The sequence below is a fragment of the Pecten maximus genome, chromosome 2, assembly GCF_902652985.1.
Source record: "Pecten maximus chromosome 2, xPecMax1.1, whole genome shotgun sequence".
NCBI classification, from domain to species: Eukaryota; Metazoa; Mollusca; class Bivalvia; order Pectinida; family Pectinidae; genus Pecten; species Pecten maximus.
The window spans coordinates 43,880,405-43,902,751 of NC_047016.1; the positions used below are offsets into that span (position 1 = coordinate 43,880,405).

General features: G+C 36.4%; 1 protein-coding gene and 1 long non-coding RNA gene across 2 annotated transcripts; both read right to left on the bottom strand.

Moving 5' to 3' along the window:
- Window positions 1-1,919: 1,919 nt before the first annotated feature.
- On the bottom strand, window positions 1,920-2,788 carry LOC117322186. The gene is made up of 3 exons (XR_004531485.1): window positions 2,700-2,788; window positions 2,445-2,526; window positions 1,920-2,088 (listed from the first exon to the last, which is right to left on the bottom strand). It is a non-coding gene; the product is annotated as an uncharacterized LOC117322186 (long non-coding RNA).
- Window positions 2,789-17,540: 14,752 nt separating this feature from the next.
- LOC117322187 lies at window positions 17,541-22,323 on the bottom strand (the record flags this gene model as incomplete). Its single annotated transcript, XM_033876958.1, is given in 3 exon segments — window positions 17,541-19,613; window positions 20,010-20,106; window positions 22,247-22,323. A coding segment is annotated over 1 exon segment (1,236 nt). The 3' UTR covers window positions 17,541-18,278.
- Between the last annotated feature and the right edge of the window lie 24 nt (window positions 22,324-22,347).

Sequence of the window (22,347 nt, forward strand, 5' to 3'; positions counted from 1 at the left end):
AGCATGTATTCGTTCAGGTCCATTCTCTCGAGGCGAAGACGAAGCTTGTTGCTAACATCCCTTCGTTTATTTATAAGCAACGGCTGCTCCAGTAAGGTTTCGTTGCTATATGGACGGAAGTAGCGGTACTCGCCTGTCTCGGTATTTCGGAGAATTAGTCCGAACGAAAAATTGATGCGAAACGCCTGCTCTTCATCTCCATATATTTCATCCACCTGCTGTATTAAATCATTTGTCCGGACGTCCGGTGCAAGAGGAATGTTATATGTTGATGTGACAATTCCCGACGTGTTTTCCTCAAGTATTATTGGGGTATTCACATCATATGTCTCCCGCAAAGTCTCGTCCGTAACACCGTTGTTATTCCACGGAGCTCGGTCCTCGGAAAATGGCATAGGTTGAAGTTTGAGTCCGGACCCTTCCTGTTTATGTTTCATATGGTGCCGGTATAGCGACTTTCTGTCTGCTAATTGTTGTTGACAAGTTCTACAGGTATATCCTACTCTGCAAGATCCACGGGGAGATCCGTCACCACTTGAGGGCCCTGGGGTCGGTTTGAACGCTGATTGACGCTGGTCGTGGGAAGGTCCGGGGGTGTCTTCAGATGTAAATTTAGGTGTTGGCGTGTTAGTTAAAAGACGTCTGTGCTGTTCATTAGCATCCAAATGAAAGCGGGAATGTTGTTGTAATCTTTTCACTGTAGTGAAAGTGGCCTGGCATTGATGACAATTGAAGGTACGCAATTTTAGGCTCGGACTGGTACATTTGGATTGGTGTCGAATCTTGCTAAAGTTGGAGGAAAACGCCTTTTCACAGTTATTGCAGTTAAAAGCTTTGTTTTGGTGTACAGACTGGATATGCCTGTTTAAGTTTCCCTTCTTATTATAAACCTTCGGACAGTCTTTACAACGAAATTCCTTTTGTGTTTTCTTCTCCATTTCATCGCTGATTTTCAGATCCTGTGTACTAATTGGTTCCTCGAATGCCTCCATATCCTGGATTTCACCTATGCCCACATTCATTGGAGTTTCTAAAAACTCCAAATCAGCTATCCTTGTCTGAATAGAAGGAAAGTGTAGAATATCTAAATTCGAAGCCCATTCCTCGAGTTCCTCAACATTATCAAACAAGTAGGCAAAAGCCATAATAGCTTCATTCATATTAGACATGATGAAAGGTGTTAGATCTGTACTCGACGAAAGTCAGGGTAAGAATGATTTTGGTAATAGTGAAACGATTCTTAGCTCGCAGAAATCAATTATATCTGTTTAAATATTCGTCAGACAAACAGATTGTTTATCCTTTTAAGAATAACAATGGTCACACTTCTCTCCGACCATACCATTTCGTGTCCGGTAACGTAAAATATTTACATGTCAGCGAGACACCTGTATAATTAAGTCAAGACGTTTAAAAAGAAAACAAATTCACACATCAATATGACATGCTGTCCGGTAAATGATACAATACAAGTTTTAATTCGTTGTTTACAAGCTACTCGGTCATTCGTGTCCGGTAACGTAAAATATTTATATGTCAGCGAGACACCTGTATAATTAAGTCAAGACGTTTAAAAGAAATCAAATTCACACATCAATATGACATGCTGTCCGGTAAATGATACAATACAAGTTTTAATTCGTTGTTTACAAGCTTCTCGGTCAGAAGTCAGTCGTTACATTCTAAAATAAACATACGCTTATTAGCGAGTGTCCATTTCTTCACCTGTCAAAGGTTTATTTAATCAACACCTTTTTAACACACACACACATAAACGTGACAGCTTCTCAAAACCCTACAGTAAATAGTTAAACTTTTTTTGTCTGGTTTTCAAATTTGTTTGCTAGTTAAAAAGGCGTATTTCTTTTTTTAATGAACAACATGAGTACATTATTTTAAGAACAGAGCTTTAATTTCTTCTTTTGTACAGAGTTTAAAGACAAAATCGATCTGGTTGTCTTCTCGTTCGTTGAGACCTCCTCGGAGCGATGACAGGTGGGGCGATGGCAGGTAGGACGATATCAGGCACATTCCTTTCTTCCTCGCGCTCACTAGGCAACATCATTATTGTTACGATAATTAACACCACTGTAATTTAACAAAGAATTTCTTCAGTCAATTTTTATTTGATGGAACTCACAAATCGAGTCAGAATCGAGTACTCTCAAGTCTATAGGCTCGGGAGATTTCTTTCCTGTTGAATTTTCCTTTTCTTAGTACGTAAAACACAACACGTGATCGTGAACATCAGTAAAACAATGGCCAGGGAGATACACATGATTACCCAAGGTCTTACTGATATGACATAAAGGGTTGAAATGTTCACCATTCATTCAAATATCAGCTCAAGAGTTTTGTGAATTGCTTTCTTTAGGACAAATATAGAGATTCGTATATGTGATAACATAGACTAAAATAAACATGTATGTTAACCGATAACTTACCGACACTTATAACTCCCATCTCACTTAGACTGATCCCATCACTCTCAGAAGTGTTTGATGTCGGCGTACTAGATGAGTGACCCTAACAGAGTAAAATAACATTCATTTAATACAAAGTATTTATGATTTAAAAAAAAAAAAAAAAAAAAACGTAATGTATAACCTAACGCAAACTTTGTATATTATTGAAATTCATAAATTTAAACGAAATGCATTGAGTGTATTATTTAAATTCAAAAGTTTTTAAATAATTACCTCACATCTCTGTCCATTCAGAATCAGTTCCTACAATTCTTTCCTTCTGCCAACATCATCATCCCTAAAAGCATCATCATCATAATCTTTCGAGCCATTGTTAATGAGTGTTTACAGAGTGTCCACTTGAAGTGGTCACTTAGATAGAAGAGGCGCCGAAGGGGTTTCACTGACCCGTATTTAAAAATATTTATACGTATATGTAAAACTCATTCTCATTTAATTCTTATTATCATCGCTTTGAAAATAAGTGTTCAGTCTCACATTCAATACTAAACATACACTCAATAACTTCTAATTAATGAAAATACATTATAAGGTAAAAATTCCCCAAGGTGAACCCCGTAGCATTTTGGGTGACCATCGGTTATTAGCGTTGGGGCCCATCGGGGCCAGCGAAGGGGGTAATTTAAGTATATAATGCAATACTTATGGTGCTATATTTGAGTTTTTTCGTATATATAAATTTGTACTCTTTAAAGTTTAGATACTATTTTTAAGATATATATATATATATTTGTATTGTTTTACAGTTTTGTAATAAGGTAATGGTAATTAATTAGCATTGTAAATTATTTATTTATCCCGTGAGTGGCCTCGTGTTTTAACAGAGCCGAAGACAACTGGACTCGTCAGTGGCCTCGTGTTTTAATAGAGTCTTAGATAACTGGACTCTGATAAACGTGTTAATTGTGTTCACTGATTGGTGTTAAATTTTCTCTTTATATCTATCTTAATTCCTATTCATACCAACAAAGAATAGAATGCTCGTACAAAAAATGCTGTCGTTTTAAATCTTTGGTAAGTGAACTTACCCGTATCATTTTTGATGAAGTTTGTCGAGAAATATACACGTTTCAAGAATGTCTGCTACATGTATGGTTCGAAGAATTGAAGGCGGGCGAAATTATTTCACATTAACGCTAGGAGGACCTGTGTTTCTGAATGGAACTTTTATGAATGGACAAGTACGACTAGATATAAGAGAGTGGGGACAGAGATATTTTATGTTTCCGACACAACATGGAATTAGCCTTTCACAGAAGAGGTGGTTTAGATTGTGTAATGTGATGGACGATATCGACATTCTCATTTCGATGATAAAGATGGAGGGCGAAGATAGTACCTTCGTGTTTCAACTACAGGCTATGGTTAGCGTACACTTGAAAAAAGAAGGAAACGCAATAACTGTGATGATTAGAAGAGACAGTGCGCGTCCTAAATTTATCTTGCTATCTGAAAGGCAGTGGGAAAATCTTTCACAATATATGGATGTGATCAATACTTTTGTAAATCAAAACTGAAATGTACGAACTAAAGGAGTTAAAAAAAAACAAAACAAAAAAGAAAAAAAAAAGAAAAAAAAATCCTCCTTTATTATATGTCTTGAAAAGTTTACTTATTTTAATATCATTTTTCGGACATATGATTAAGGAGACCTCTATCTTCAACTTTATGAGATTCAACTCTATGATTCGGGTAAGTACGTGCCTGCGGCCAGGTTTATTCTGGTCTATTCACACTCTGTCAGCATTACCATGTTATAATTAACGTTAAGCATTGACATTGATTATAGTCATTACCATATAGTTTACAGTAGGTTTTGTAATATAGGGTTTTATTGTAAAGACTTAGATCAAATATCTATCCGTCTCGGCAAACATCGTTATTCTCCGACATTTTCAAATTGACCGCCAATCTACTTTCCGAGAGTTGACACGTGTCACCAAAATGTGGAGCAAGGCGGCCCAAAGCTACATCGGCTCCACATTTTTTCATTCGGCTCCACATTTCTGGAGGAATCGGCTCCCCAAAGGCGGCCCAAAGGCTACATCATACACTACTATCATTGTTACCTGTATAAGGTGCATTTTTAATTTTGAAAGATTTTTTTCCATTATTTCATTTTTAAAAAGTTGTGTACTATCACTATTGATATAAGTGATAATTATCAGTATATGTATTCTGTTATTAATACGTACATACAAATGTATATTTTTAAAGGTATATATATATATATTCTTAAACATTTTCTTCACTTTTATTGTTAGTCACTTTATTTTTTTTAGCTTTGAGTCCCATGTATACGTGGCTCATTCCCCGAACACCAACTCTGGTAAAGACAAAGGAAGGTGTTTATGTAGGAAGTTCTTTGAAGTTTAGTTATAGTCTGTTCTAATATGAAATACCAACTCGGGTAAAAAGAATACGGTCAGCTCAGGTATATGAATCAGATATAGTTTTCTAAATTCAAAGCACTATAATATGGAATATTTTACTAGTAATATTGAAATGAGAATATTAAATCAATAAATATAGACTCTATATAAAATAAATAATCACATTTTTAAAGCACTATGCCTAATTATATATTTTGCTATTGATAATGACAATATCAGATATAAATAATAAATAAAAAAATATAAATTGTTTTCTAAATTCAAAGCACTAATTTCAGATGTTAACTATTAATAATGACAATATCTGTTGACGATGAAGTCATAACGTTGACCTATGCATTCGCCATTCCGCTATGATAAACAAAAATATTTTCATTTACTAAACTTGAAACAGATACACACAAGAATATTGTTTTGCAAGAACTGATCTATAAAATAATTATATGATAATCTAAACAAATCTGGAAAAAAGTAATATATGTATAGGTTTTACTAATTAAACCTGAAACAGATATCACAAGGATATTACAATAGTTCTGCAGTTACTGATCTATGTTGTGTTATATACTAATAACAGATATTTTAAAATATACAATACAATACAAATGTACATGTTTAGCTACTCTAAGTAAGATTAAATATAAACAAAAATGTTACTGCTAACTAAATATAAACATGAAACATGATAATTCAAATATAAAAGCAAAATATGATGATTTTCAAAAGTGTTTATCTGGAGTCCAAATGGAGTGCACTTGGTTGTAACCTTTAGTCTACACTCAATTGTATATGAATACTTAATTTATAGTGTTGTGGCTGTTTACTGATGTCATATATATATTACTCAGAATCTCGAAACCGAGTCCCTGTGTATGACACTACCCTATATGTAACTGAAAGGTTTTAATTTATGTTTGTGCTTTTTATCGGCTTTTGAAAAATATAACACTTTAAAGGGACGATAGAACACCAGAAACCTTCGAGTTATCATACATGGAGCATTGCTTTGAAGAAAATAGCATTTAAACAAAGGAGATATTTGAGGATGGAAATAGTTTCCATTCATTTTCTCCCTCTACATATATCTATTGTGCGTCCAAAAAATAATATTTTCTTACGTAGTTATATATCAAAGACAAGAAAACAACGAATACAGGATGTGCGGCTTATGTATTTCGTTTCCAGCATAACAACAACATCATTTAACAAACAATTGTTGATGATTCAATAAATACAACCATTTTACTGATTGAAACTGTTGATGTACAACAAAGTAAACTTTGTACTTTTTCTTTCCGTAAATACTAGATAGGTACCCTATATCACAGGTAATGTCGCCGACCAGGAAAAACCACGATTTACTGTGTAGAATGGAAACCTGTGTTAGATAGCACGCGATACCTCAACAAGAGAAATATATCTGAAGTATATCAATTTGCTGATCGAACCTCGTCAATAACCAATTAAACCAATGTACATAATTATAAAAAAAATAAAGTCAAAGGGCCGGGAGGTTGGAGTAATCCACATAAGAACCAACAAATTGACAACATCCTCACTGTTCGACACCGAGCATCGCAATGCCCTAACTCTACACACCTCACGTGTAGTGTGTACGTAATGCCGCGTAAAGTCTCAGGAAGGGAGATAACTCGTACGACCTTACACTCTTTGAGGATAGGATATCTACTAAGTGTCCGAAAATAGTCTCCTCTCTACTTAATGCAACAACAAACACGCAAATACCATTTGCCGACTAGCCCTACTGTATACAGTATTGTATTTATATTGTATACATTGTTGTATTTATATTGTATACATTATTGTATTGATACTGTATATATTATTGTATTTATACTGTATATATTATTGTATTTATATTGTATACAATATTGTATTGATACTGTATATATTATTGTATTGATACTGTATATATTATTGTATTTATATTGTATACATTATTGTATTGATACTGTATATATTATTGTATTGATACTGTATATATTATTGTATTTATATTGTATACAATATTGTATTGATACTGTATATATTATTGTATTGATACTGTATATATTATTGTATTTATATTGTATACAATATTGTATTGATACTGTATATATTATTGTATTTATATTGTATACAATATTGTATTGATACTGTATATATTATTGTATTGATACTGTATATATTATTGTATTTATATTGTATACATTATTGTATTGATACTGTATATATTATTGTATTTATATTGAATGCATTATTGTATTGATACTGTATACATTATTGTATTTATACTGTATATATTATTGTATTTATACTGTATACATTATTGTATTGATACTGTATACATTATTGTATTTATACTGCATACAATATTGTATTTATACTGTATATATTATTGTATTGATACTGTATATATTATTGTATTGATGTTGTGTGCATTATTGTATTTTTACTGTATATATTATTGACTTTATATAGTATACATTATTGTATTTATACTGTATACATTGTTGTATATATACTGTATACAATATTGTATTTATACTGTATACAATATTGTATTTATACTGTATACAATATTGTATTGATACTGTATACATTATTGTATATATACTGTATACATTATTGTATTTATACTGTATACATTATTGTATATATTCTGTATACATCATTGTTTTGATACTGTATACATTATTGTATATATACTGTATACATTATTGTATTTATACTGTATACATTATTGTATTTATACTGTATACATTATTGTATATATACTGTATACATTATTGTATCGATACTGTATACATTATTGTATATATTCTGTATACATTATTGTTTTGATACTGTATACATTATTGTATTTATACTGTATACATTATTGTTTTGATACTGAATACATTATTGTATATATACTGTATACATTATTGTATTTATACTGTATACATTATTGTATTTATACTGTATACATTATTGTATATATACTGTATATACATTATTGTATTTATACTGTATACATTATTGTATATATACTGTATACGGTGTTGTATTTAAGTTTTAATAAATTTCATTCCGAAGTGTCATTATCTATCCACTAGAAATGACCCCATGACCCCTTCCGTAGGATCAGACGTGTCTAACAGTAATGTATATTTACAGCGGAACCTTGTTAGTACGGAAATTTTTATCCGGATGAACCAGGTTCCGCTGGGGTTCATTTGTTTTATGTGATACGTCAAAGTGTCTATAGCTGTAAACCGAAGGGAAATATCAACAATTATATATGTTTTCCTGTAAACTACCACAATTATCGTTTGCTCCAGTTACCAAGACTTTTGTTTGTTTTTTTAGTTAAAAATCCAAATAAAACAAGTCCTGCATAATGAGGCTAGAAAATTCCACAAATATAAAATGATATGTATAGAACTAAAGGAATGTTTTATTCTTTCAGTTTTTAACATCAAAGTACTCTCTGTGATACAACAAATGTTAACACTAACTAGATTGAGGTTCGGAGTTCGAATCAACAAAAGGTCACGTTTTAGTTTTTAATGTGTTTTACTACTATGTGATTATTCTTGATCATATTTGAAAGATATTTTTCAAAAGTTTATAAAATATGAAGTATTTAGTATAAAGATAAACACGTTGAGATAGGAGGAAAAATGTATTTGAATAAAATAAAAGTACAATGAACGATTTTCTCCGCAAACTGCCACTTCCATAGTAGAAATACCAAATGTATGTAGATATAGGTAGTGGGAAATCCTACTTCACTTCTCAATCGGGGTGGGGGCTATAGTCCGTCAACTCAATTTTCCGCACTTTTCTCAGTCATGCTTCAAGGTATGTTAGTAAAATATGAATACCTACTGGTCGAGTTCGAGTTTCAGGGTTTAGGGATCAAGGTCAAGGTAAAGGTCACTGTTACTATTTAGATATAGGTTTCCTCCCCGTCTGTCTGTTTGTCCGTCAACTCAAATTTCCGCACTTTTCCAGCCTGGATTTTCTGTGGATTAATTGAAATGATATAAAACAACAATTCAGTAACGTAACAGTAACTTTTATTACATGTAAACGATGATATTTACAAATGATTGGTACACACCAGGACCAGACAGGGTCATGACCTGTTTACACTACATATTAAACTGTAACAATGGTGGTACAATTCGTGACGTCACGTAAAATGAACATTCATATCATATGTCATTTAATAAGTATCAATGCGGTAATTTTAATGACATAAAACATAAATATTTACAAATGATTGGTACACAACAGGTCTAGACAGGGTCATGACCTCCTCACACTAAACTGGATACATAAACAGTGACAATGGCTGTACTACAGTACATGTTGTACATGTATCGGGTTAAAAATGAAGTATTTCGGGGTCATACCAAGTATTTGTAGGTAAACCAGGTTTGGTAAGATCCACAGGTAGTCGTATTGACAGACGAGGCGAGTGTCAGTGGTTATACATGATGAATAGGAAATGGGGGTTCTACCCCACCTCGTCCCTCCCTCTATATTTATAGTAAATCCCTCCCTGGCGGGATGGATTAGTGAGGGACCAGTGAGGGATGAGGGACTGACCCCGTGACCTTTTATTTGCATAACTGTGTGACCTTTAATTAGAATGCCAATCAAATATTAATTGTATAACTGTAGTGAGGTATCACTTACGTCAGCTCTATATTGAGCCTGACAAGTCCGAACATGTTTTGTATCACGGCTATCAATCCTGGGTTTTCCAATGAGTATATATAAATAAGGTATTGCCTAACGTTACCAGTTGTAGACTAACACCCGAGGTGTATGGACGTAAATTTGTATACACAGCGCCGGTGAAACATACATATCGAGAAAATCAGTGGAGCATTACTTTACCTGGACAGTGTCATTATCTCAACGGCTGTCGAAGTGTACACATCAACGTGTGTGTATATACACAAGAGCGTTAGCGCTTATCATAATAGATGAGTGGGCTGCGCGTAACAATTTGTCTGACGAGGAACTCAATTTGCGACGCCTTGCTATCCTTGCCGAAGAATTATCATCACCCAATAATGTGAAAAGAGAAAACAAATGTGGTGTTTGTGACAAAATTTTCAAACAAAAGTCACATTTATTAAGACATAAAAGGACATTTCACTCCGATTCAATCAAGTATACATGCACGCATTGTGAATCAACTTTTAACCGTAAAGATAACTTCAATCGCCATTTAAAATCTCATAAGGAAAATACACCGCAAAACAGGAAAAGAAAAGTAGATGAAAGTGACAGTATTCTTTCTAATTCTCCAAAAAGACACGATACCGGGAAAAGCTGCGATACTGAGAAGGATGACAGTAAAACTGTTGAAAATTCGGGCAAATGTATATGGTGTTTTATAATGAAAAGTTTACTCCCAGGAAAAAGATTTTGTGCGCCGTGTGGAGAGCAAGGAAGGGAATGTAACTGGTGTCACCGACCACTTCCGGAACGGTTTTATGGAAGGAGGACAGACGTGTGTGATCGATGTTTGACGAGACGTGAAGCCTGGACATCCCGTCAACAACGTGGAGGAGGTATTGACGCCTTTGAGGGAACGGCTAAGACCGAGACATTAGGTCCAAACCCTGGAAATCTTTGGGACGTTCTGCAGTTTTTTAGTGACAATCAAATGGTGATCAAAGACATTTTGGAAGAAACGTTACAAAAAGTCAAAGGTATGAAATGGTTCCTCACGCTCTTTGTTAAATTTGTGAAATATGACCAAAATAACGAAGCTATCTATGCCGAACCTTTGTTTATATCTATCAATTTGGCATGCACGAACGTGTCTCAAATAACAAACCAATTAGCAGAAGCTTTCCAAAACTTTCACAATGCATATCAAAATTTTGAACGAGATGGTAGTGGGTGGACAATAGACAAAATTATGAAATTAGAGATCAACACTGTAGAATACACACCGTTAGAAGGTAGCAGCTACATCGAGCTACCTAAAAACATTCTAAAGAAAAAGGCTGTTCTTAACATTCAAAACACTGACCAAAAGTGTCTTTTGTGGTCAGTCTTAGCCGATATACACTCATTGACGTATGCTGATCATGCAGAACGGGTAGCAAATTACACTCAATATGAACATGAGTTAGATGTTAGTGGTATAGATTTCCCCGTCCCTTTATCCCACGTATCAAAATTTGAAAAACAAAACGACATATCTATCAATGTTTTAGGGTTAGAAGGGGATGAAGTGTATCCATTACACGTGGCTGACTTACGTAACACTGCTAGACACGTGAATCTTCTCTTTTTTTCCAAAGGGGAAAGCAGACATTACTGTCTGATCAGAAATTTGAGCCGTTTGCTTGGTGACCGCACCTTACATAAATGTAAAACATATTATTGTAATTACTGTTTACATGGCTTTACTACACAGAAGCTTTTAGATGAACATGTCCCCTACTGCTCCCCTCACGGCCCTCAGAAATTAAGCTTCCCCCCAAAAGAACAGGAGTGGGTCAAATTCAATCAAATACATAAACAGCTAAAAGTTCCTTTTGTGGTATATGCTGACTTTGAAAGTTTCGTCCGCCCCATTAACACCTGTGAACCAAACAGACAAATCGTCAACGATAGCGTATCAAAAACACGAACCCTCGGGGTTTTGCTACATGGTTAAAAGTTCTAGTGACGAACTATCAAAAACTGCTCGAGTGTACAGAGGGGAAAACGTCATAGATAATTTCTTTGACTGTCTTCTGAAAGAGGAAGAAGAGATTTGTGAAATATTAGGGAATGTTAAACCCATGAAACTGACTTTAGATGAAGAAAACGCTTTTCAAAAAGCCACTACCTGTCATATCTGTCAAAAGGAATTAGGGACAGAACAAGTCCGAGATCACGACCATTTAAATGGTAGTTACAGAGGTGCCGCTCACGGTAACTGTAATTTCCAGTATCAGTTTAGGCAGGGGAAAAGGTCACAGGGTTCAAAGTTTTACATACCCGTAGTCTTTCATAATCTCCGCGGCTATGATATGCATTTGCTGATGGAGTCTGCGGGAAAATATAAATCAAAGCCGCTGTCTTTTATTCCAAATAACATGGAGAAGTACATCTCTTTCTCTCTAGGAAACCTGAGATTTATAGACTCCCTACAGTTCTTGAACGCACCCTTGGAAACGTTGGTTTCTAATTTAGCTGGTGAAGGTACTAATAAATTTCAAAACTTGTCAAAACACTTTCCAGAACAAGACAGGCAAAACATACTTCTCCGTAAAGGGGTCTATCCTTACGATTATGTTACATCACCTGAAAGGTTTGAAGAAAGTAAATTACCAGAGAAAGATAAATTTAACAATAAATTGACTGATTGTGACCTCTCTGACGCTGACTACGAACATGCACAGGTCATATGGGATACATTTGACATGTCAAACTTTGGCCAATATCATGATTTGTATCTCAAGACAGACGTACTACTCCTTGCGGACGTAGATACGTGAGAGGTTCCGAGATACTTGTTTAGACTATTATCATCTGGACCCGGCCCATTATTATTCCTCACCTGGTCTGTCCTGGGAGGCAATGCTGAAAATGACGGGTGTCGAGCTCCAGTTGTTGGATGACATAGATATGATTTTGATGGTGGAAAAGGGTATGCGAGGGGGCATATCTATGGTTTCAGAAACGTTTGTTAAAGCAAACAACCCCAAAAACCCAGGCTATGATCCCTCCTTACCTAACACATGGTTAGCATACCTAGATATGAATAATTTGTACGGCACTAGTATGTGTGAAGCCCTGCCAGAGAAAGATTTCTATTGGTTAAACGAGCAAGAAATTGATCAATTAAACGTTCAAGACTTTACTGATGACGCAGAGACTGGATACATCGTTGAATGTGACTTGGAATACCCCGAGACTCTACACGACGAACACAATGACTATCCCATGGCTCCAGAGAAACTGACAGTGACTGAGGACATGTTGTCCGAACACACAAAAAAATTGAAAAAATCGCTAGGATTGAAAGGGAAACCTGGTACCAAACTCGTTCCTAATCTAAGACCAACACAGAATTACGTCACTCATTATCGTAATTTAAAGTACTATTTATCACATGGTCTAAAACTTGCTAAAATCCACAGAGTTATTGGGTTGACACAGTCGTTTTGGTTAAAATCTTACGTAGACTTTAATACGGACAAAAGAAAGTCTGCTCGTAACAGTTTCGAGAAAGACTTTTTTAAACTTATGAATAACTCCGTGTTTGGCAAGACGATGGAAAACATGCGAAAGCGAGTCAGCGTAGAGTTAGTAAATACCCCTAAACGCCTTCGCAAAGTGTGTGCCAAACCAAATTTTCAATCCTTCAAAATTTTTAACAGAGATCTGGTGGCTGTTAACATGAAAAGGGTCAATGTGGTCCTAAACCGCCCCATATATGCCGGTTTCTCCATCCTTGAAGTTTCAAAAATATTTATGTACCAATTCCATTACGATTTCATGCGAAAGAAATATGGGTCAAAGGCACGCGTAGCTTATACCGATACCGATTCTTTCATATATTCCATAGAAACAGACAACTGGTACCAAGACATGATTGAAAATCTTGACCTGTTTGATACCAGTAACTTCCCCAAGGATAACGCCCTCTATAGCACCGACAACTGCAAGGTCTTGGGAAAGATGAAAGATGAATGTGGGGGGGCAAGTCATAGAAGAATTTGTCGGTCTCAAACCAAAAATGTATAGTGTGAAATGTGGGGGAATAGAGAAAAAAACAGCTAAAGGAGTAAAGAAATGTGTCATTGACAAGCAGTTAAAACACGAGGCATATCAACTCTGTCTTCAACAGAAGTGTGCGATGCGTCACAAAATGAATTTAATCAGAAGTTTTGATCATCAGCTGTACAGCATTACCGTAAACAAAATAAGCCTATCTCCGTATGATGACAAAAGATATTCTACCGGCATAGAAAGCTTCGCCCACGGTCATTATAAAATTTCAACAATGTGAACGATTTCAAACCTTGTCTTGTAGTGGAAATATGGTTGTCTATAATAAGATTACGTTGAATGAAATATGTGTGATTCTACGTTCTATTTTAATGTTATGTTATTAGTAGTGAAATACTTTTGTACTTTTAAATTCCAATTTATTACCACTTACAGTGATGTAAGGCACGTTTGTACATTACCGAATGATGTTGTGGTATGTATTGTTCCTAGGGTATACAATATGTTGTACGAGACGTTTTATTTGTACATAGTTTGAATAAATTAATCAGATATATATCAATATCTTTGTTTTCTATTATTATGCAATAGTATAGAAAAAAGAGGATGAAACAATTCAGAGATGAAGAATATATTGTCGATGACATCAATGCTGTATCTTTGTAGGCCGCCAAATCAAATTCAAAACACAATTGGACATTTCGACAAGCTTTATTTACATGCGAATATATACATGTTTTTTACATCTGAATAACACATAGCTATTAGCTACAAGAAATAATTTCGATAACACACAACATATAAATCAGTCCTCGGATTCCTCATCCGTTTCACCGTCATTCTCGGATTCAGCATTCTCTTCATCCGAATTTTCTGAATCACTCTCCGCGTCATCATCTCTGACGGAATCTATATATTCCTCAAATTCATATTTATATCTTCTCAATGTCTTTCTGATTGCCCTGTCTACATCCACACCCTTGCCGATGTATCCCTCTATTGTGTCCATAATTTTTTCGTGAAGACTAAGGTGTCGTACTTGGAGCATGTATGATAAGAGTTGTCCATACACCTCCATGAATTGTTGTATGTCAGTTTCTTTAAGTTTCATGTCTGCTCTTTCCTCAGCTTCTGGTTCAGACATCCCTTCTTCCATATATTTGTCTCGTTTCTTTTGCCATTCTTTTTCATTGTGTTTTTTAGCTATTTCAGTGAATTTCATATACACCGTATGATCTTCATCTTGTACGGTTGAATCATCATCACTGTCATCCGATAACATTCTCTCATAACGAATCTGTTTATGTGGGATATTTTCATCACCTTCCTCGCTCTTTCGTTTTGAAGAGAACAACTCGGGGCACCAACTTTTTATGTGTTTTTGTAGGTCATGAGAATTTTCAAATACCAGTCCACAATCAACACAAGAATGCATTTTTCCTTCCATATTATCAGGGTAAATCAAATGATTCTCTTGATATTCTCCACGGCTGTTGTCGTCTGATTGATCCTGCCTAAGACCCTTTGAATACGTCTGTTCTCTCCGACCGTCTTCAGCGAAATGACGAACTTCTTGCCTCGGACCCTTTTTATATTGGTCGAACACATTAGCACGCAAACGTAATGATTCGGGGGTGGTTGGTTTCAAATCTACCATCAGATAGCCATATGGGTTAGCAACAGCGTCGTCAAATTGACGTAAGGAATGTTGTGATTTCCCTGGATACATCTGTCTAGCTAAGGTCATAATTTGCTGCTTATCCACGGGGTTGTTGAACAGTACGAGGTAATGGCAATTCCTTCGCTGGGTGGGATCTTTGCTAAAGTACAGATTCTGATTGATGGCGATGACAGGCAAATTTCTATGATGGCTCCCCTCCGTAAATAGATCGCTAATACGAGGATCTTTTGAAGCTGCTGACATTAGATCATCTACCACGATCAAGTTCCTCGTGTTAATGTCGAGAAAAGAGTCCTGGTCTATATCTATGGGGATTCCTCGTACAAATTCTACTAGGGGGACGACTGTACGTTGGACGATATCATACAAAGGCTGCCATCTCTTGTATAACCAGATGATTCTCGGTGGAGGAGGTGATATTTTGATCAAACAGTTTTGTAAGAGAGATTTGACGAAGTAAGTTTTCCCACAGGACGTTGGCCCGGAAACGTTAGCCGTAAATGGATGCATGAATACGAAATCCTGCGGCACTTTATGCGGCACTTCTTGCGGCACCTGCGGCACTTTTTGCGGCACCTCTTGCGGCACTTCTATCAACATCTCTGGAGAGTGTTTATCTCGCTTATGTCTTAGTAAATCTTGAGCTCTGGAATATCCCTTTGGACAGAGATTGCACTGATGTCTCATTTTGATGTTAATCCTCGGATGGCAAAATCACAAATGACGATGATTTAGCTGTTGGCTGTATTTATATGTCTTCTAAATCACTTTCTTTGATCCAGCTGTTAAATTTCTTAGGATAGCCAAACCATTTCACGTAGACTTCTTTTATTCCGCTTCTCTTTCGCTTTTTTAACACTTTCTCTACCTTAAATAAGTCATCTCTTCCTTTGTTGACTTTTTGGAGTTCACTTTTGTAAAACGTTCCTTTTATTGGATCGCCGTCATAGTCCACGATTTTGTAAACAGGAATACTCTGGCGTAAGTATCGTGCTTTAATGGTGAACACTTCTTCCGTCCACTTTTGTTCGTAATCACGTTGAAACACACGCCTTGTACTCGATATTCGTACTACATCTCCTATCTTGAATTTATATGGTTTTGGAGGATGTTGTCTTCTCGTTGTCTTAGGCTTCTTTGTATCTACGTACAAATGCTTCCACACAAGTGCTTGGTTTGATTTATTAATATCGTCCGGAGATTTCCCATCTAAAGCGCTGTGAGATCTTGCGTTGTAGTTTCTGACGATGTCTTGTAAAACGTCTAGGTAGTGATAGGTTCTGTTGTGAGTAAAATATCTATACATCAACGCTTTCAGTGTTCTTATCACCCTTTCAGCATAATTTGCATGAGTGACGTTATGAGTGACGTAATGACCTACTCCCACTAGGTATTGTTTTACCCATCTATTTTTCCATTCGCTGCCAGGGTCCGATCTCACTTCTTTATGTATTCTACCCTGACCAAAGATATGCTTGAATCCATCTATGATAGACTGGTGTTGTTTGGTCTTCAGGGGAACTACCCATAAATGACGTGAAAACACGTCAATAGCGATGAACAAGTAACGCGTTCCGCCGTTTTCTTTCGCAAGATTGGAGACATCTGCCAAGTCAACGTCCCATAAAGCGTCGATACCCTGAGATATAACTTTTCTAGTCTTAAACTTGTAATGTAGCGGGCGTTGTAGACTGTAAGCATCGATATCCTGAAGGAAACGGCGAATGGCATGAATTCCAACCTTGTACTTTCCTTCCTTTCTCAAGAATTTGTAGATCTTTTCTGGTCCTGCATAACTAATAGGGCTGCTTACATCAAAGTAGATATGTTCCAAGTGTTCTTTCCAACCCATAATTGAATAATGAAAGAATAATCTACTTTTCATAGTTTTATATGTTCATCTTTTACATGTTGGGCTATAAATAGCAAGGTATACATGTAGTCTTCTGACATACAAAGTTCACTACTTCTACATTGTATGGCAGTCAGATTACATCTTTCTATAAATGAACAGACCACTAAGGAGGTCATCCCTCACTACAGTTATACAATTAATATTTAATTGGCATTCTAATTAAATGTCACACAGCTATGCAAATAAAAGGTAACGGGGTCAGTCCCTCATCCCTCACTAATCCATCCCGCCAGGGAGGGATTTACTATAAATATAGAGGGAGGGACGAGGTGGGGTAGAACCCCCGTTTCCATCATATACACCTTAAACAGATACAGGAGTGTTGATTTCAGATTTCATTACAGTAGTTGAAATGTATCACAGTGACGTAGTTACAAGTTCCAAACCCACTACACATGTACTAAGTCAACTAAGATTACACGTATTCCAAAGTAAACTGTCTCTCTGTTAAAATATAAAACATTTTCAAATCAGTTGGGTGGTTAACATCCTTTATATAATTGTGTTACTTAAAACAACGCGAAAAAATAACGACAAAATATTTCAACATTAATTACATTTCTTATGTAAAGTGTAGATAAACGTTGATAAAAGTAAGATATGATATCGAACTAAAAAGTTAATGTTGTTTAAGTCCGCTGATATAAATTGTCTGTATCCTCACTCAAGGTTGAGTCACTCAGTCACTATAATACTTGAGGAGTTTGAGTCCCGGCTCTCCTGTATCTAACGCTAAGCGTGACCACAACACATCACCCTTCTGTATACCTACTACTGCCTGGTATCCTTTGTTTGTGTGAAGTGTTTTTATGTACTTCCCTGCTCCACTTATCAGTTCTATTGTGTCCCTTGTCCTGTTAGCAATAACTATATTACCCTTACTGTCATATACAGCTGTACGAGGACCAAACTTGTCTGGTGTGAACAGTGTCCAGTTAAAAAATCAACCCCGGGTTTGTATCCCCTCCCCCTGGGCCTGTATCCCCTCCCCCCGGTAGTGTACGAGGGGCTGGAGTGTTGTGTTGTACACAATGATAAGTTTACCACCCACTACTACAGCTATATTACCTGTAACACCACATTGTGATATTGACTCTACTCCCCCCCTCTACAATGGCTGTATGTAACACCTGGCCGTCCACTGTATACACCCACACCTTGTACACCTGTCCTATACCCCCTGTACCCACCACTACCCGGCCCTCCCTGGTCACACACAGTCTGACTGGGCCACCCTCTGTAGTAAACCTTGTGACTGGTGTAGATTGTGTAGATACTTCACAGATAGTTTTATCACCCCAACAACAGAACCACAGACGACCTGTTGTGGGGTCCAGACTGATGTCCTCTATGTCACTGCTGTGTCGTATCGTCTGTATGACCTGACCTTGGTTGTCGATGATATTTACTGTGTTGTCGGTACAGTTACACAGCCACGCACGTCCATCAGATGTAGGACAGATCGACGTGATACCCGGGTATGTGAACTGGGACATTACGGTTGGACGGTCACGAAGTTTGTACCGGACTTCTCCAGGTGACGCTTGACCAGTCTCTGTAGACTGTTTTGGTCGGACTACTGGACGTTGGTCGGAGTGACCACCAGTTGCTAATCCTGCCTGGAGATGGTCAGTAGGAAGTTTGAGGTTCCCGATGGCCTGTTTTAAGTGACTTAGTCTGTCCATACCCGGAGTAAACTCGGCCATGTCTATGTCAGGTGTCGGTGGGATGTCGGAATCCATTTCTCGGATTTCTGATACCGAGTCGTACACGAGTACAGCAGTTCCTGTCTGGAGAGTCTGTTTATACTCAGATGAGAGTTGCTTCAGAGTATCCAGCCTCTCCTCCAGGTTTGTGATGTGGGTCTGAATTAGGTCCATGGCCGCCACCTCCATCTTGTCACAAAATTTTATGTAATCGTCGGTGATCTTGTCCAGTTCTAATTTACACTGGTTATTATTGTCAATAATTTGTTTGCGAAGATTTTCGTATTGAGGTCTACATGAAGTCATTTTTGTTCGCGATGAAATTATTTCCTGGTTCAATTTCGGAATATTAACGTTGTCGGTTTCATTAAAAAAAATTTGAATGACACTTTGGTTTTCTTTATTGATTTTTGAAATTTCAACAAAACTTTTGATATGTGATATATGTGTGGAAATTGAGCAAGTCTGGCAAATTAGTGTTTTACAATTTTGGTATAAAAAAATCACGTCATTGTCTTTGTGATCTTTACACTTAGTATTTCCCTTGGCCCTAATATGAAGCTGTGCACGGGGGACGGCGTTTCCAGAAGCCATGGTAAATATATATATATATATATAGGTGTGTATATTAGAATGGTGATTTGATGTGACAAGATGGAATGTGGGGCTCTGGTAGATCTCTTGTTTTTTTTTCTGTATAACAAAGAAATGACAGAATTAATAACAAGCAGCTTTATTGTTATGGATAGATTTTATACATATAATAAAATTATTCTCACATACAAGATTGACCAAAGTTAACTTTCTCCAATTGTATATACATACGAATAGAAGTTACCGTCTAATTAGAGGTAAAGAGAGGACGGTCAGAACATATATATATACAACGTTATGAGTTGTACGTACAACATAATTCTGGTGTATCTATAAGATAAGTCAAATTAATAACATACCAGTCGAGATCACTGACCCTCAAGTTTAGCTATGGTTGTGTCTTTGGTGAGGATCTTAAATAACGTAAGTGGTTTGAATATGACAGGGAGGTAGCCACCAGTTACTACAATTTTTAAAGTATGACACTATACTCACGAACTAGTAAAATTCCAGTTTTTGACAGCAATTTGATGTGCTACGTTCCCTGGTTTGAAGAATGATGTCCTCCGAGAGACTTTTGGGGTACTACTGCCTGGTTGAGATAAAAGTAGAACAATAAACATATTTTTCGTCTAAAAGGCAACAATACAAATGGGAAACATTGATGTAGATGCTCGAAAATGTGTCATTTTTTATGAAATATTAAAACATGAGTTCCCAGACGGATCTTTCCGCCTACGATCGAATCTTCCTCTTTTTATCATTTGGTAATATGAAATGTATGTGTTCTGAATGTAGATTTTAAGTCCGTTATTCTAGTTTTCATCTTCCTCTTTTTATCATTTGGTAATATGAAATGTATGTGTTCTGAATGTAGATTTTAAGTCCGTTATTCTACTTTTCATCTTCCTCTTTTTATCATTTGGCAATATCAAATGTATGAAAGATAAAAGAAACAAATTCTGAGGAATAGCGATTGAACTTCAACTAACAAAATCCAAGATGGGTACCTGTCGGTCCATGGCCAGACTTAAATTTGAGTGGGCACAACTAGGGACCATGCGTAACAACTAGGGACCAAGTATAACAGCTAGGAACCAAGTATAACAACTAGGGACCAAGCGTAACAACTAGGGACCCAGTGTAACAACTAGGGACCAAGTGTAACAACTAGGGACCAAGTATAACAACTAGGAACCAAGCGTAACAACTAGGGACCAAGTATAACAACAAGGAACCAAGCGTAACAACTAGGGACCAGGCGTAACAACTAGGGACCAAGTATAACAACTAGGAACCAAGCGTAACAACTAGGGACCAAGCGTAACAACTAAGAACCAAGTATAAATACTAGGGACCAAGTATAACAACTAGGGACCAAGTATAACAACTAGGGACCAAGTGTAACAACTAGGGACCAAGTAAAACAACTAGGGACCAAGTATAACAACTAGGGACCAAGCGTAACAACTAGGGACCAAGTAAAACAACTAGGGACCAAGTATAACAACTAAGGACCAAGCGTAAAGACAAATGAAATTTGGGAAATATTCTCCAGGAATTTTTACGAAATAACGTAACACAATTTCAAGATGGCCACCTGTAAACCATTTTGTTTCCCGAGCCTAGATGTACATGACTACGGATCAAGGGTAATGTACATGTGGAGTTTAAGATGTATCCCTAAGAATTAGCGATAACTAATTCCTACGGTAAAGATGAAAGACGGCCGCATTTCGGCCATTTTGTTTTCCTGATCAAACTCAAAATATAATTGGGCACAACTAAAGACCAATGAAAACATATATGTTTTGTTTTAGAAAAAGAACTGGCCCTTCAATACATCTCATGAATAGCGATAACCAGAATTGTTTACGGGCGGACGGCAGACATATGACAATTTGAATAATTTCAATAATTTTCAAATGTTGAAAAAAAATTGATCATAGAAATCAAGGCCACTAATTAACACCTGGTTGTAGTTCAGAGCTCCGTGTAATGTAAAACCTTACGGAAACTTTGTAAGATCGTGATTTTTTTTTTTTTTTTCTTTTTTTTTTCTTTTTTTTTTCTTTTTACAGATATCTTAACTTCCTATATAATATTCAACATTTACGTAAAAAATGTTTCACACACTCAGGTTACAATTGTGTAGAGGTTGGGGTGACTAATACGAACAACCCTAATGATCAATCGCAACAATCAACTTTCATGGATTGCCGGAATTCCTCCTAGATGTTGTGATTGACTTAATGATACTTAATATTTTCGTACGAGTTACTTCCCTTCTGATGAGACAGTCATGGTCCGCAAAATATTCCTAAGTATGGCGAGAGTGTCGAAATTTTGTTGATAAACATCTCTTCCTGACACAGGATATAGCAAGAATTTTCAAACCCACTGTCCATTTACAATGTATCACATATATTCAAGTCCCTGTGCGTTCCTTAGCAGTATTGTAATTTTGGACTGATATCATTTGTTAACCTTTGATAGGGAGGGGTCGATGGTACCTGGTAAAGAGGGAGTACATTGGGAAGTAATTGATTGGGATATAGACTGTGATTCCAAGGGTTACAGTCTAGCTACGAAATTGTTCAACGACTTACCAGTAGAGGTGGATACTGTTGGAATGCGTATTAAAACGACGGACTGTTTCTCATTCGTTACGAGAAGAATGGAGTAAATTAAGAATTCAAATCACATTAAGTCCTTCACAATTTTGTACTCACCGATTAGTCAACTAAGGACGTTTTCGCTCAAAATCACTGTCACAATTCCAGGCCCAGGTCAACAGTCGGCGTCCTCACTGTGACAGAAGAATAAACTTTGA